The sequence below is a fragment of the Ranitomeya variabilis genome, chromosome 5, assembly GCF_051348905.1.
Source record: "Ranitomeya variabilis isolate aRanVar5 chromosome 5, aRanVar5.hap1, whole genome shotgun sequence".
In the NCBI taxonomy this organism is placed as follows: Eukaryota; Metazoa; Chordata; class Amphibia; order Anura; family Dendrobatidae; genus Ranitomeya; species Ranitomeya variabilis.
The window spans coordinates 408,281,182-408,299,319 of record NC_135236.1 but is presented as its reverse complement, the minus strand read 5'-3'; the positions used below and the strand labels follow the sequence as shown (position 1 = coordinate 408,299,319).

Here is an 18,138-nt window from a genome sequence, read left to right as displayed (position 1 = left end):
AAAAGCTCATCGTGGAATGTAGCCTTAAAAACAATGAATAAGATTCAGAATTAGTGCAAAGGAAAAATGGACCAATTTTCAATTCCAACCAATCAGGATGGTGCAGTTTTGGTTGCAAAGCTGAATTCTGCATCTTTTTCTTCACTGTTGATAAATCACCATCCAAATTGCTTCTGTTTTGTGAAGAAAAGCAGAAGGAAACAGTACAAAACCCTAACCATGACGTACAAAGCCATCCACAACCTGTCTCCTCCATACATCTGTGACCTCGTCTCCCGGTACTTACCTACACGCAACCTCCGATCCTCACAAGACCTCCTTCTCTACTCCCCTCTTATCTCCTCTTCCCACAATCGTATACAAGATTTATCTCGCGCATCCCCCCTACTCTGGAACCCTCTACCACAACACATCAGACTCTCGCCTACCATCGAAACCTTCAAAAAGAGCCTGAAGACCCACCTCTTCCGACAAGCCTACAACCTGCAGTAACCACCGATCAACCAAACCGCTGCATGACCAGCTCTATCCTCACCTACTGTATTCTCACCCATCCCTTGTAGATTGTGAGCCTTCGCGGGCAGGGTCCTCTCTCCTCCTGTACCAGTTATGACTTGTATTGTTTAAGATTATTGTACTTGTTTTTATTATGTATACCCCTCCTCACATGTAAAGCGCCATGGAATAAATGGCGCTATAACAATAAATAATAATAATAATAAAAGGAATCTGAATCTATAGCATAGATTTAGAATACAAACATCGATTATCTTCTACTTAAGGCTTCATTAACTTTTTGTGAGCATGTGAAAGAACTGTTTTTTGTTGTTGTTTTTTTTAATCAGTCTGCTACATCTGCATTTCATTCATTTTTGATCCGTGTACCCTTTTTTTTTACCATAAGTGAAACATCTCTTTATCTTGTCTGCAAATAAATACATTTCCAGGCTTCTCCAACACAAGAAAAAGTAAAACATAATTTGAATGGCACATGGATGACATCTGAGAGGTACCATTTTTTTTTAGCAAACCTATTGATATGACTGGGTAATTTATATCCGTGATTCAGATACCTAATATTTTTTTAAGACACTCAGTCAGCAAAGAAAAAACAGGGTCATGAGAAGAGCCCCATCGACTTTAATAGATACTTGTCCAATTTGCCAAAATACGGATGGAACGCATATGTTAAAAATGGAAATCTGAGGCCATAGTCATTTTACTTTCTTTCTACAACTTTCCTCCTATTATAAGCTATAAACTCAGCCAAAGTGATGCCCGCAGTTAAAATATGAATAACGAGAAACAGCCTGTCCTTTTTTCACTACAATGTCTTAAAATATTTAATATAGCGAATAAGTCATACAAAAGGAAAAATTGAATCAGAGCAGAAAAACCAGAAGTACATTTCCTCTGCAAATGTTCTAATACAATATATAATAAGATTGGAAGTTTACTTTACTTACATTTTTACATTGATATTGTTATTCAAATTACAATTGGAAATGTACTATTCATTTCTGTGCTTCCTGTACACAGATAAAAGCACATATTCCATGAAAGAGAGATAGCTTTTCCATTTGCTTCCAACAGAACTAGCCATGTGTTACAATTTCTGTCAAATCACTGCACCACAAAAGCACCAAGGGCCTTTAGTGATCAAAGGATTCATCTTACTAGTGATCTGTTAGCATTGCCTGCAGATATTTTTAATTGCCTTTCAGTAATTAGTTGGCTGTATTTTTCAGAGCTGGCTAGATCAAATATGGAAAGTAACTTTAGATCTTGTGTGCACAGGATGTGAACTTTTTACTCCGTACAACTAATAATTAATGCAGTAATATGAGATACCCAAGGACAATAATTCAGTTCTACAAAGTAATATAGTTGGAAAAATATGGACCAACAACCGCCTCGGAGGCCAGCACAGGCTAATAGCGCTTGACTTGTATGCCTTAGGATGGTTTCACATTTGCGTTTGTGGCCGCAGCATTTGTACCGCATATAAACGCATGCGTCGTGTTTTCCTATATTTAACATTGAAAATGCATGCGTTTTTTTTTGTTCGCATTTTGCCGCGTTTGCCGACGCATGTGTCGTCTCGTCGATTGCGGCTTGGCGCAGAAATGCAACATGTAGTAATTTCTAGAGGCGTCTATTTGCCGCCAGTAAACGCATGCGTTCAATCGCGCAAGGATTGCGACAAAAAACGCATTGCTGTCAATGTAAACGCATGCGTTTTTAAGCACATGCGTTTTGTTGCTTTTTTGAACGCATGCGATGTACAGTAAAATCACACTGACAGGTTACAATAGAGTAGATATATACACATAGAATAGGTATATATACATATATATGTCAGTGAAACACCTATGTATATATATTTATATTTAATGCAGCGCTAGATAGCATAAAAGCCGCTAATTCAATTACCGGCTTCTGCTATCTCCTTCACAAACCCGACAGGATAAGAGACATGGTTTACATACAGTAAGCCATCTCATATCCCTTCTGTTATTACATATTCCTCTTCAGTAATGTAAGAAGTATCTGTGTGTCAAACTTGGGGGCTCTAGCTATTAAATTAAAGGGTTAAATGGCGGAAAAAATTGGCGTGGGCTCCCGCGCAATTTTCTCCGCCAGAGTGGTAAAGCCAGTGACTGAGGGCAGATATTAATAGCCTAGAGAGAGTCCATGGTTATTGCCCCCCCTGGCTACAAACATCTGCCCCCAGCCACCCCAGAAAAGGCACATCTGGAAGATGCGCCTATTCTGGCACTTGGCCTCTCTCTTCCCATTCCCGTGTAGCGGTGGGATATGGGGTAATGAAGGGTTAATGTCACCTTGTTATCGTAAAGTGACATTAAGCCAGGTTAATAATGGAGAGGCATCAATTATGACACCTATCCATTATTAATCCAATCGTACGAAATGGTTAATAAAACACACACACACATTATTTCAAAGTATTTTAATGAAATAAAGACACATGTTGTAATATTTTATTAGACTCTTAATCCACCTGAAGACCCTTTGTCACCTGAAACAAAGTTTAAAAAAACAAACAACAATATTCCTTACCTTCCGTCGTTCTGTCCCACATTGTAAATCCATCTGAAAGGGTTAACTAGTTTTACAAGCAGAAACCTGTCAATGCAGCCGCCCCTGCCTGTAAAAACCCAGGGAATGAATGGATTGGAGGGGAATGACCTGTAGTTACCTTGAGTCGCGGTGATGCACCCTCTGCTGGATGTCCTCATATGAACTCGAGCGTGGGAACTTTTACCAGGCTCGAGTTCATGTGAGGACATCCAGCAGAGGGTGTCATGGTTCCCAATGGCAGGGAAACATCAGAACACAAAAAATAACGGACGAGCTCTGGGTGATGGAATCTAGAGCTGACCGTGAGCTAAATCTACCACACAACTAACAGTAGCCAGGGAGCATACCTACGGCTTCCTTGATGCCACGCGCCAGCCGGAGGACTAACTACGCCTGGTAGAGGAAGGAACAGACCTGGCTTACCTCTAGGGAAATACCCCAAAAGATGATAGCAGCCCCCACATGTAATAACGGTGAGTTAAGAGGAAAAGACATACACAGTATGAAAGTAGATTTAGCAAAGAGAGGTCCACTTACTAGATAGCAGAAAGATACAAAAGAGGACTTCACGGTCAACTGAAAACCCTTTCAAAAACCATCCTGAAATTACTTTAAGACTCCTGTGTCAACTCATGACACAGGAGTGGCAATTTCAGCCCGAAAGAGCTTCCAGCTACAGAGAATAACAAAAACTGCAAACTGGACAAAAGATACAAAATAAAAGGACAAAGTCCACTTAGCTGATCAGCAGACTTGTAGCAGGAACATGCAACCGAAGGCTCTGGTTACAATGATGACCGGCAAGGAAATGACTGGAGAGCAAGGCTAAATAGGAAACTCCCAAACGCTGATAGAAGCAGGTGAACAGAAGCAGCAAAGTGCAAACAAGTCACCAGTACCACCAGCAATCACCAGGGGAGCCTAAAAAGCGGATACACAACAGTACCCTCCCCTTAAGGAGGGGGCACCGAACCCTCACAAGAACCGCCAGGGCGATCTGGATGAGCCCTATGAAAGGCACGAACCAAATCCGAGGCATGAACATCAGAGGCAGTTACCCAAGAATTATCTTCCTGACCATAGCCCTTCCATTTAACCAGATATTGAAGTCTCCGTCTGGAAATACGGGAGTCCAAGATCTTTTCTACCACGTACTCCAATTCACCCTCCACCAGCACAGGAGCAGGAGGTTCAGCAGAAGGAACCACCGGTACCTCATATCTCCGCAACAACGACCGATGGAACACATTATGGATAGCGAAAGATGCCGGGAGGTCCAAACGAAAGGAAACAGGGTTAAGAATCTCCAAAATCCTATAAGGACCGATGAACCGAGGCTTAAATTTAGGAGAAGAAACCCTCATAGGGACAAAACGGGAAGACAACCACACCAAGTCCCCAACACGAAGGTGGGGGCCAACACGACGACGGCGGTTAGCAAACTGCTGAGTCCTCTCCTGGGACAATTCCAAATTATCCACCACTTGTCCCCAAATCTGATGCAACCGATCCACTACCGCATCCACTCCAGGACAATCCGAAGATTCAACCTGACCAGATGAAAAATGCGGATGAAACCCTGAATTGCAAAAGAAAGGAGAAACCAAAGTGGCAGGACTAGCCCGATTATTAAGAGCAAACTCCGCCAACGGCAGAAAGGCAACCCAATCATCCTGATCCGCAGACACAAAACACCTCAAATAAGTCTCCAAAGTTTGATTAGTTCGTTCCGTCTGGCCACTGGTCTGAGGATGGAATGCAGACGAAAAAGACAAATCAATGCCCAACCTGGCACAGACTGCCCGCCAAAATCTAGACACGAACTGGGTACCCCTGTCAGAAACGATGTTTTCCGGAATACCATGCAAGCGAACCACATTTTGAAAAAACAGAGGGACCAACTCAGACGAGGAAGGCAACTTAGGCAATGGCACCAAATGAACCATTTTAGAAAAACGGTCACACACCACCCAGATGACAGACATCTTCTGAGAAACAGGGAGGTCCGAGATAAAGTCCATAGAGATGTGCGTCCAAGGCCTCTTCGGAATAGGCAAGGGCAACAACAACCCACTAGCCCTAGAACAACAAGGCTTGGCCCGAGCACACACATCGCAAGACTGCACAAAAACACACACATCTCGAGACAGGGAAAGCCACCAGAAGGATCTAGCCACCAAATCTCTGGTGCCAAAAATTCCCGGATGACCTGCCAGAGTAGAAGAATGAACTTCCGAGATGACTCTAGTGGTCCACTCGTCAGGAACAAACAGTCTACCAGACGGACAACGATCAGGTCTATCCGCCTGAAATTCTTGCAAAGCACGTCGCAAATCTGGAGAGACAGCAGACAAAACCACTCCATCCTTAAGGACACCAGCAGGTTCAGAATTCCCAGGAGAGTCAGGCTCAAAACTCCTAGAAAGAGCATCTGCTTTCACATTCCTAGAACCCGGTAAGTACGAGACCACAAAATTAAACCGGGAAAAGAACAACGACCAACGTGCCTGTCTAGGATTCAGGCGCCTGGCAGACTCCAAATAAATTAAATTCTTGTGATCAGTCAAAACTACCACCTGATGTCTGGCACCCTCAAGCCAATGACGCCACTCCTCAAATGCCCACTTCATGGCCAAAAGCTCCCGATTACCAACATCATAGTTTCGCTCGGCGGCCGAAAATTTTCGCGAAAAGAACGCACAAGGTCTCATCACTGAGCAGTCGGCACTTTTCTGCGACAAAACCGCCCCCGCTCCGATCTCGGAAGCATCGACCTCAACCTGAAAGGGAAGAGAAACATCAGGCTGGCGCAACACAGGGGCAGACAAAAAGCGGCGCTTAAGCTCCCGAAAGGCCTCCACGGCAGCAGGGGACCAATTGGCAACATCAGCACCCTTTTTAGTCAAATCCGTCAGAGGTTTAGCAACGCCAGAAAAACCAGCTATAAATCGACGATAAAAATTAGCAAAGCCCAAGAATTTCTGGAGACTCTTCAGAGAAGTAGGCTGCGTCCAGTCGTAAATAGCCCGAACCTTAACAGGGTCCATCTCAATAGAAGAAGGGGAAAAAATGTACCCCAAAAAGGAAATGTTTTGAACCCCAAAAACACACTTTGAACCCTTTACACACAAAGAATTCTCCCGCAAAACCTGAAAAACCCTCCTGACCTGCTGAACATGAGACTCCCAGTCATCAGAAAAAATCAAAATATCATCCAAGTACACAATCATAAATTTATCCAAATATTCACGGAAAATATCATGCATTAAGGACTGAAAGACCGAAGGTGCATTAGAAAGGCCGAAAGGCATGACCAAATACTCAAAATGGCCCTCAGGCGTATTAAATGCGGTCTTCCACTCATCCCCCTGCTTAATTCGCACCAAATTATACGCCCCACGAAGATCAATCTTAGAGAACCACTTAGCCCCCCTTATGCGAGCAAACAAATCAGTCAGCAAAGGCAACGGATACTGATATTTGACTGTAATTTTATTCAGGAGTCGATAATCAATACAAGGCCTCAGAGAGCCATCCTTTTTAGAGACAAAGAAAAAACCGGCTCCTAAAGGTGATGAAGAAGGACGAATATGTCCCTTTTCCAGGGACTCCTTAATATACTCGCGCATAGCAGAATGTTCAGGTACAGATAGGTTAAACAAACGACCCTTTGGAAATTTACTGCCAGGAATCAGATCTATGGCGCAATCACAATCCCTGTGAGGAGGGAGTGAACCAATCTTAGGCTCTTCAAAAATATCACGATAATCAGACAAAAATGCCGGAATCTCAGATGGGATAGATGACGAAATGGACACCATAGGAGTGTCCCCATGAGCCCCCCGACATCCCCAGCTTAACACAGACATAGCTTTCCAGTCAAGGACTGGGTTATGAGACTGTAACCATGGTAATCCAAGCACCAAAACATCATGTAAATTGTACAACACAAGGAAGCGAATCACCTCCTGATGGTCTGGAGTCATACGCATAGTCACTTGCGTCCAGAACTGTGGTTTATTACAAGCCAAAGGTGTAGAATCAATACCCTTCAGAGGTATAGGAACTTCCAGAGGCTCTAAATCAAACCCACAGCGCCTGGCAAAGGACCAGTCCATAAGACTCAGAGCGGCGCCAGAGTCCACATAGGCATCCACGGTTATAACTGATAATGAACAAATCAAGGTTACAGACAAAATAAATTTGGACTGTAAAGTGCCAATTGACATGGACTTGTCAACCTTCCTAGTACGTTTAGAGCATGCCGATATAACATGAGCAGAATCACCACAATAGAAGCATAACCCATTTTTACGCCTATAATTCTGCCGCTCTCTTCTGGACATAACTCTGTCACATTGCATTTTCTCTGGCGTCTCTTCAGAAGATACCGCCAAATGGTGCACGGGTTTGCGCTCCCGCAAACGCCGATCAATCTGAATTGCCATTGTCATGGACTCATTCAGACCTGTAGGCGCAGGGAACCCGACCATAACATCTTTAACGGCATCAGAAAGGCCCTCTCTGAAATTTGCCGCTAAGGCGCACTCATTCCACTGAGTAAGCACAGACCATTTACGAAATTTTTGGCAGTATATCTCCGCTTCATCTTGCCCTTGAGATAGGGCTATCAAAGCTTTTTCAGCTTGAATCTCCAAATTAGGTTCCTCATAAAGCAACCCTAAAGCCAGGAAAAACGCATCCACATTGAGCAACGCAGGATCCCCTGGTGCCAATGAAAATGCCCAATTTTGAGGGTCACCTCGCAGCAAAGAGATTACAATCTTAACCTGCTGGACAGGATCTCCTGAGGAGTGAGGTCTGAGAGAAAGGAATAATTTACAATTATATTTGAAATTCAAAAACCGAGATCTATCTCCGGAAAACACCTCTGGTGTAGGGATTTTAGGTTCAGAAATAGGAGCATGTATAACAAAATCTTGTAAATTTTGAACCTTCGTAGCAAGATTATTTAAACCTGCAGCCAAACTCTGAGGATCCATCTTTAAACAGGTGAGCTCAGAGCCATTCAAGGATTATAAGGAGAGAAAGGCAAAGGCTGTAATTAGAGCTGAAATACAACTGATCCAACTATGGAGCAAGCATAGGGGAAAAAGAAAAAAAAAAATTTACAGACTCTTTTTTCTCTCCTTTCTTCTGCCAATAAGTTTAACACAGGCCGGTCATACTGGCATGGTTCCCAATGGCAGGGAAACATCAGAACACAAAAAATAACGGACGAGCTCTGGGTGATGGAATCTAGAGCTGACCGTGAGCTAAATCTACCACACAACTAACAGTAGCCAGGGAGCATACCTACGGCTTCCTTGATGCCACTCGCCAGCCGGAGGACTAACTACGCCTGGTAGAGGAAGGAACAGACCTGGCTTACCTCTAGAGAAATACCCCAAAAGATGATAGCAGCCCCCCACATGTAATAACGGTGAGTTAAGAGGAAAAGACATACACAGTATGAAAGTAGATTTAGCAAAGAGAGGTCCACTTACTAGATAGCAGAAAGATACAAAAGAGGACTTCACGGTCAACTGAAAACCCTTTCAAAAACCATCCTGAAATTACTTTAAGACTCCTGTGTCAACTCATGACACAGGAGTGGCAATTTCAGCCCGCAAGAGCTTCCAGCTACAGAGAATAACAAAAACTGCAAACTGGACAAAAGATACAAAACAAAAGGACAAAGTCCACTTAGCTGATCAGCAGACTTGTAGCAGGAACATGCAACCGAAGGCTCTGGTTACAATGATGACCGGCAAGGAAATGACTGGAGAGCAAGGCTAAATAGGAAACTCCCAAACGCTGATAGAAGCAGGTGAACAGAAGCAGCAAAGTGCAAACAAGTCACCAGTACCACCAGCAACCACCAGGGGAGCCCAAAAAGCGGATACACAACAAGAGGGCGCCTCACCGCGACTCAAGGTAACTACAGGTCACCCTGCTTTCCATTCAGTACCCGGGGTTTTACAGGCAGGAGCGAGTGCATTAGCACAGCTCCTGGCTGTAAAATGATTTAACCCCTTCAGATGGATTTACTTCGTGGGACTTGACCTGAGCGAGGGAAGGTATGAGATATTGTTGTTTTTTTATTTTTCCTTTGTTACAGAACAAGGGTCTTCAGGTGGATTACCAGTATAATAAAATATTACAACAACCTGTGTCTTTATTTTATTAAAGGACTTTGTAATAATGTGTGTGTGTTTTCTTAACCATTTTGTACTATTGGATTAATAATGGATAGGTGTCATAACTGACGCCTCTCCATTATTAACCTGGCTTAATGTCACCTTACAATAGCAAGGTGACATTAACCCTTCATTACCCCATATCCCACCACTACACGGGAATGGGAAGAGAGAGGCCAAGTGCCAGAATAGGCGCATCTTCAAGATGTGCCTTTTCTGGGGTGGCTGGGGGCAGATGTTTGTAGCCAGGGGGGCCAATAACCATGGACCCTCTCTAGGCTATTAATATCTGCCCCCAGTCACTGGCTTTACCACTCTGGCGGAGAAAATTGCGCGGGAGCCCACGCCAATTTTTTCCGCCATTTAACCCTTTAAATTAATAGCTAGAGCCCCCAAATTTGACACACAGACACTTCTTACATTACTGAAGAGGAATATGTAATAACAGAAGGGATATGAGATGGTTTACTGTATGTAAACCATGTCTCATATCCAGTCGGGTTTGTGAAGGAGATAGCAGAAGCCGGTAATTGAATTAGCGGCTTTTATGCTATCTAGCGCTGCATTAAATATAAATATACATATATAGGTGTCTCACTGACATATATATATGTATATACCTATTCTATGTGTATACAGTATATCTACTCTATTCTAACCTGTCAGTGTGATTTTACTGTACACCGCGCTGAATTACCGGCTTGATTTTTCTCTTGTGAAATTTCTCATCATGCGCACCATAAACGTAAACAAAACGCAGGAAAAAAAGCATGTAAACGCGTACAAACGCGGCGTTTTTTAACAGCATGCATCAACGCATGCGTAAAAAAAAAACGCATTTGTACGCGTTTATATGCGTTTTTTCCACCACTTGCGGATGCGTTTTAAATGCTGCGGATTTAAACACAAATGTGAAACTAGCCTAACACAGTGTTCCCCAACTCCGGGCCTCAAGAGCCAAAAAACAGATCATGTTTTCAGGATTTCCCTAGCGTTACACAGGTGATGCGATTCTTGGTCGTCCAGCTGATGCAAGTATCACCTGTGTAACACTAAGGAAATCATGAAAACATGACCTGCTGGTGGCTCTTGAGGATCAGTTGGGAAACACTGCATTGCATCTTTCCATGTAGAGAAAGGGGTTGTGTGGCGCCTCTCATTTTGCCTTCTTTGGCAGGGATCGCGCAAACCCTTTAAATTCTAACTATTGATCCGAAACAAGCCAATTACCAGATTTAGCAGCTATAATCTATGCTGGATTTCTATAAATCAAGCACGTTTTTTTTTATGCAGCTTTGGAAGCCAAAAGACAGAAGTGAATTCAAGAAGAGAAGTCTCAGTTTTTTCTTTACAGGTGTATTACATGTATGATGTATTTTTGGTTTTGACTTCAAGAACTACATAAAAAAACATGATAATGGAAAGACAGCCTTATGCTGTGTTCACACTTACCGTAATTTTTTTCATGCGTATTTGGAGCAGGAGCTCTCCAACTCACCAATCCAAAACTCATGGCTTTCAAACTCCTCATATGTTTTGGAAAATAATAGCTCCATAAATTCCTGAAAAAACTCAGTGTGAACATAGTCTTAAGCTTCATTCAGATGTCCATATACAGGCCGTGACTGACAGACTGCCTGCAGATCTCCTGAGGCTGGCAAGTTCAGGTCAAAGACCCCCGATCAGACCAGTTCACACACTCGCTCTGTTACACGGACGTCTGAATGGGGCTGTAGACTGTTTCAGAACTGTGCAGAAAATCCTATAGACTTACAAATAATGAGGTCTAGATTGGAACTAAAGACAAGCCTAATTTTGTTCATACCTGTGCAGGAATAGTCATCAATTTTGATGTAGCCTGTTTGGCAAATGCACATGAATGATCCTGGGGTATTCACACATATAGTATTCTCCCGGCAGTAATGGCGACCTTCAGCACACTCATCAATATCTGGTCATTTGGAAAGAAAAAAAATAGCATTATAATGTTTTCCTATCATATGTATTGGATAGCTTTTATTATAAATAGGTGCAGGCACTTGGAAGCTATGTTTGTTGTTTCTAAGCTTAAGAATTTATTAATGGTGATGAACTGATGATTGTGATCATCTAAAAAATCACCTCTAAAATAACATACAGTAACAAAGCAAAAGGGAATCTGCAATGGATTTTTTACACAGAAATTTAAAGCACCACTTCAGAATTGTTTTTATTTCAGTGCTGGAGTATTGCAAGTAATCGAAGTTCCCTGCCAATAGTTTTATACTTATCAGCTGCTGTCTTCATCTGTTATCAGCACTGCTCCGGTCAGTCTTCTGCAGTTTGTGACCTGCTGGATCGCCTCAGTGTTTGCTGGGTGAACTGGAGATCAGTACTCCATGTAAGTCTATGAGAGCCAGAAGGAGGACAGAACGAGGCTCTCACAAACTTACATTGAGAACTTGTGGCCATCACCTCTGATTTCCAGTCACTCAGAAGCTGTGTTCACAAGATAGTGGCCAGGAAGAGCAGAAGACGGTAGCTGGTAAGTAAAATACTTGGGCCAGGAAGCTTACATTAGTGGGACTACTCCAGTGCTGAAATAAAAAACAACCGCTTGAGTGATACTTTAACCCCTTTACCCCCAAGGTTGGTTTGCACGTTAATGACCAGGCCAATTTTTACATTTCTGACCACTGTCACTTTATGAGGTAATAACTCTGGAACACTTCCATGGATCCTGGTGATTCTGACAATGTTTTCTTGTGACATATTGTAATTCACGTGAGTGGTAAAATTACTTTGATATGGCTTGTGCTTATTTGTGAAAAAAAACGGAAATTTGGTGAAAATTTTGAAAATTTTGCAATTTTCCAAATTTGAATTTTCATGCCCTTAAATCACAGAGATATGTCACACAAAATACTGAATGAGTAACATTTCCCACATGTCTACTTTACATCAGCACAATCTTGGAACCAACATTTTTTTTGTTAGGAAGTTATAAGGGTTAAACGTTGACCAGCAATTTCTCATTTTTACAACACCATTTTTTTTAGGGACCACATCACATTTGAAGTCACTTTGAGGGGTCTATATGATAGAAAATACCCCAAATAGACACCATTCTAAAAACTGAACCCCTCAAGGTGCTCAAAATCCCACTCAAGAAGTTTATTAACCCTTCAGGTGCTTCACAGGAATTTTTGGAATGCTTAAACAAAAATGAACATTTAACTTTTTTCACAAAAAAATGTACTTCAGATCCATTTTTTTTTATTTTACCAAAGGTAACGGGAGAAATTGGATCCCAATTTGTCCTGAGTACACTGATACCCCATATGGGGGGAACCACTGTTTGGGTGCATGGCAGAGCTCGGAAGGGAAGGAGCGCCGTTTGACTTTTTCAAACCAAAATTGTCTGGAATTGAGATTGGACGCTATGTCGTGTTAGGCGAGCCCCTGATGTGCCTAAACAGTGCAAATTCCCCACAATTGACCCCATTTTGGTACTTATCTAGATGTGTGGTGAGCACTTTGAACCCCTAAGTGCTTCACAGAAGTTTATAATGTATAGTCGTAAAAATAAAAAAACATATTTTTTTCACAAAAATGATCTTTTCGCCCCAATTTTTTATTTTCACAAGGGTAACAGGAGAAATTGGACCCCAAAAGTTGTTTTCCAATTTGTCCCGAGTACACCGATACCCTATATGTAGGAGTAAATCACTCTTTGGGTGCACAGCAGAGCTCGGAAGGGAAGGAGCACCGTTTGACCTTTTCAACACAGAATTGTCTGGAATTGAGATCGGAAGCCATGTCACGTTTGGAGAGCCCCTGATGTGCCTAAACAGTGGAAGCCCCCCAATTCTAACTCCAACCCTAACCCCAACACTCCCTTAAGCCTAATCCCAGCCCTAACCATAACCTTAACCACAAACTTAACTCTAACACACCCCTAACCCTAATCCCAATCCCAACCCAAACCCCAATCCTAACCCTAATCTAAACCTTAACCCTAAATTTACCCACAACCCCAACCCCAAATTTAGCCCCAACCCTAACCCTAACTTTAGCCCCAACCCTAACCCTAACTTTAGCCCCAACTCTAACCCTATTGCTAACCGTAATAAGAAAATAGAAATAAATACATTTTTTTATTTTATTATTTTTCACTAACTAAGGGGGTGATAAAGGGGGGTTTGATTTACTATTTATAGCGGGTTTTTATATCGGGTTTTTATGTTTGGCAGCTGCCACACGCTAAAAGATGCTTTTTATTGCAAAAAATAGTTTTTGCATCACCACACTTTGAGAGCTATAATTTTTCCATATTTTGGCCCACAGAGTCATGTGAGGTCTTGTTTTTTGCAGGATGAGTTGACGTTTTTATTGGTACCATTTTTGGGTACATGATATTTTTTGATTACTTTTTATTATGATTTTTGGGAGGCAGAATGAACAAAAACAAGCAATTCATGAATTTCTTTTGGGTGGGACATTTATACCGTTCTGCATGTGGTAAAATTGATAAAGCAGTTTTATTCTTCGGGTCAGTACGATTACAGCGATACGTCATTTATTTTTTTTATGTTTTGGCGCTTTTATACAATAAAAACTATTTTATATAAAAAATAATTGTTTTTGCTTCGTTTTATTCTGAGCGCTATAACGTTTTTACTTTTTCGCTGATGATGCTATATGGTAGCTCGTTTTTTGTGGGACAAGATGATGTTTTCAGCGGTACCATGTTTATTTATATCTGTCTTTTTGATCACGTGTTATTTCACTTTTTGTTCGGCAGAATGATGATAGAGCATTGTTTTTTGCCTCGTATTTTATTTATTTTTGTTACAGTGTTCACTAAAGGGGTTAACCAGTGAGACAGTTTTATAGGTCGGGTCGTTATGGATGCAGTGATACTAAATATGTGTACTTTTATTGTTTTTTTATTTACATAAAGAAATGTATTTATTGTAATAATATTTTTACACAGTATAATATTTTTATTTTTACTTTTTTACATTGTCCCAGGGTGGGACATCACTGTATAAAGTCGAATCGCTGATCTGACACTTTGCACAGCACTGATCTGACAGGCAGTGAAGGAGGCTTCTCAGGTCCTGCTCTCAGCAGGCACTGAGAAGCCACCTCCCTGCAGGACCCGGAAGGACCCCATGGCCATCTTGGATCCCAGGGTCTGCAGGCAGAGAGAACCTCAGAATAACGCAATCACATCTTGTTTGATCGCAGCGTTGCAGGGGTTAAAGTGCCGGGTGTCAGCTGTGAGAATCAGCTGACACCTGTCCCCGATCGGCCGCACACAACCCATAAGTAAGGCCGATCGGCTTCGATGTACTATCCCATCCATGGTCATACGGGCCCAGCCCACATGGACGGGATAGTATGTCAGATATCAGAAAGGGGTTAAAGGCGTTTTGATATGTATGTTATTGTAAAAGCTTTTACTCCCCAAGAAATAACAATTATGGACAGGGTTCCCAACCGTCCAAAAATTCCTGGACAATCCGTAGAAATGGAGCACATTTCTGCCCTGCCCGTAAGAAAAATTTAAGGCATTTGTGATATTTGTTAAGCTAAATAAACTTAGACAGATTATTTTGACTGTAATTATCATCATGTTATAGTTTACAGTGAAACAAGAAAACATTATCAGATTATGGACTGTAAACTTGTATCACTTATATCTTAATAATTTATTATGATTTTCCAAAGTCTCTATAAGAAATCTTGTCTGTCCGTGATTTTTTTTCTAAGTTGTCCAGAAAAAATAAAAAGTCAAGTTGGCAACCCTGATTCTGGATTGTCTTTTCTTTACACTTTGGGCCCGCTTCATAATTACATTTGAGCCTGTTTTCTGTCAAATGTTGTGGATTTTGTGCCTGTTTTAATGTACACCAAATTTACCTTTCTATTTATCCCTTTTTTTGAAGACTATCATATATGTACTATGCCTCCTTCACATGTCCATATTTCCAGTACTTATGGTATCTGTTTTTTTCACAGATACCACACATACTTATTATAACCAATGGTGCTATGCACATGTCCGTGATTTTACATGGATCGTGTATCCATGCAAGACACACAGAGACATGTCCATTTTTTCCAACAGCAGATGTGACAAGGGCCAATATAACTGTATGGGTCAGTAAAATAATATGTACAGCACATGGATGGAATCCATGTACCAGTCGTGAGCTATACATGTTTAATATTGCAAAGTATAAGAGAGGCTTTGTAATTTAATTCTTTCTTTAGCCATACCTGGAAAGCACTGATGACACTCAAGGTAAAAACAAACACTCTGACCAACACATGGATGACACACTGACCAATACATGGATGACACACTAACCAATACATGGATAGCACACTGACCAACATATGGATGACAAACTGACAACACATGGATGACACACTGACAACTCATGGATGACACACTAACCAATACATGGATGACACACTGACAACACATGGATGACACACTGACAACACATGGATGCCAACTAACAACACATGGATGACACACTACTAATATATGGATGACGCACTGACATGGATGAGACACTGACAACACATGGATAACACACTGACCAATACATTCATGACGCACTGACCAACACATGGATGACACACTGGCCAATACATGGATGACTCACTGACCAACACATGGATGACACACTGACCAACACATGGATGACACACTGACAACACATGGATGACACACTGACAACACATGGATGACACACTGACCAACATATAGATGACACACTGACAACACATGGATGACTCACTGACAACACATGGATGACTCACTGACCAACACATGGATGACTCACTGACCAACACATGGATGACAAACTGACAACACATGGATGACAAACTGATAATACACTGATGACACACTGACCAACACATGGATGACACACTGACAACACATGGATGACTCACTGACCAACACATGGATGACTCACTGACCAACACATAGATGACACACTGACAACACATGGATGACACACTGACAACACATGGATGACTCACTGACCAACACATGGATGACTCACTGACCAACACATGGATGACAAACTGACAACACATGGATGACACACTGACAACACATGGATGACACACTGACAACACATGGATGACTCACTGACCAACACATGGATGACACACTGATAATACACTGATGACACACTGATGCAAAACACTGGTAGCACCAGTATTGTTTTTTTCACGTACATCTTTAAACATTGACTTGTAAAGTAGGCCTTAGCCTGTTTAGGGTTTCCAGATGTTGTCATCTGATTAATCATTTACAATTTTTCAAAAAGTCTCCAAGTCCCTGGTGACCGATTTTATGTATTTCATAATTTTTTTGAGCAATTTATGAGACATTTTGCAATATTTGGAGCTTTTTAGAGCAACAATATAACTAAAGATAGGAAAGAAGAAGACTATTTTTTACTTTATGCAATATTTATGAATCATGTGAAACATTTTGACATACTAGGTGCAAACATCATCAACAAATGCCATAAGATGAAGAAAGAAAAGTGACTTGTCTCAAGAGCTAAAAGGTCTTTAACAATTGTGATATTTTGCCTTCCAATTCAGATCAAGATTTAAAATGTTATTAGCATTTAATTTGTCTGAGCTGAAGCACTGAATAAATGGTTCCTGCACAACTTCATACAGAACACACAGCAGCCGATGGCACAGAACAGCTTCACACAATTTCAGATCAAGACCCTGAATGATGAACTGTATCTGACAGATCATTTTTTCTGTATAAACTTTGAACTGAAGATCTATAGCAAATTGCTATTTGTACCATGTCACCACCTTGCATGGTATTGCATATTGTCAGACATTTATATTCTAGCTTAAATCATATCAGTCCTGTTCAAATAACCTGTACTGAGGGCTTGTACATAAGCATTGCATGTATTAAAGAAGAGCTGTCATCAGGTCAAAGTGCACAGCTTCTGCTCTTATTTTATTCCTGCTGCCCCCAGAGAATTCTACTTTTTCTTATTTTTTTAAATGCGCCATAAGGTCCCAGAGATATGAGAATTTTTATTTAGTGTGCTCAATATGCATATTTTTATTCCATTACAATGTGGTTACATGTAAAATAAAAAAGTGTGGACTTGGCCAACATATTTGACCAAGCCAGATTTAGAAAAATCTGACACAGGCTTTTATTTTTGGAGCGATGTGTAGGAAACAAACAAAAAGCCAGCTCACCAGGCAGCCATAGCAGGTGCACGGAACTCCACGCTGATCCACGTGGTTGTATATAGGGAAGAAAAAGAAGACTTGGTTCCAGCTCCAATTACTTGAAATTAAAACTTGATTCTTTATTAATCCATTGTAAAAGCACAGGCTGTAAAGCTCTCCAAAGCACACTGGGAAACGAGCAACGCGTTTTGATCTTTACAGATCTTTATCAGAGCTCTGATAAAGATCTGTAAAGATGTGTAGGAAAGCAGTGGAACGGATCTCTCCCTCAACTCTGGGGTTTTAGGAGTGGCCCATGTCCACGATTCCCATTTAAACTTTCAGTTAAGGTTCAGGTGAGTCAGTATTGGTTTTGCAAGCAACAGAACAAAAGCTCTGTGTATATCAGGTCTGTGTGAGACTGAACACAGGTCAGAGCCAGAGAGAGCAAAGCCAATGCCGCACCCATGATTTACACTCTGGTGCCATCGGAATGAATGGTACTCTTAAAGATGATCCTGCTATGGACGATCCGACTGCAAACCGGAGGATAACGTTTGAGTTCGTTTTCATAAGTTGCCAAAATAAAGACATTTAAGTTGAGCTTGGC

General features: G+C 41.5%; 1 protein-coding gene across 1 annotated transcript in view; it reads right to left on the bottom strand.

Annotated features, from left to right (window-relative positions):
• The window catches only part of NELL2 (neural EGFL like 2), a 473,414-nt gene that overhangs the window by 104,458 nt on the left and 350,818 nt on the right, over nt 1–18,138 (bottom strand). The window contains exon 13 of the mRNA XM_077265133.1: nt 11,128–11,253. Coding sequence (XP_077121248.1) covers nt 11,128–11,253 — 126 coding nt within the window. The remainder of the gene's footprint in view (nt 1–11,127; nt 11,254–18,138) is intronic.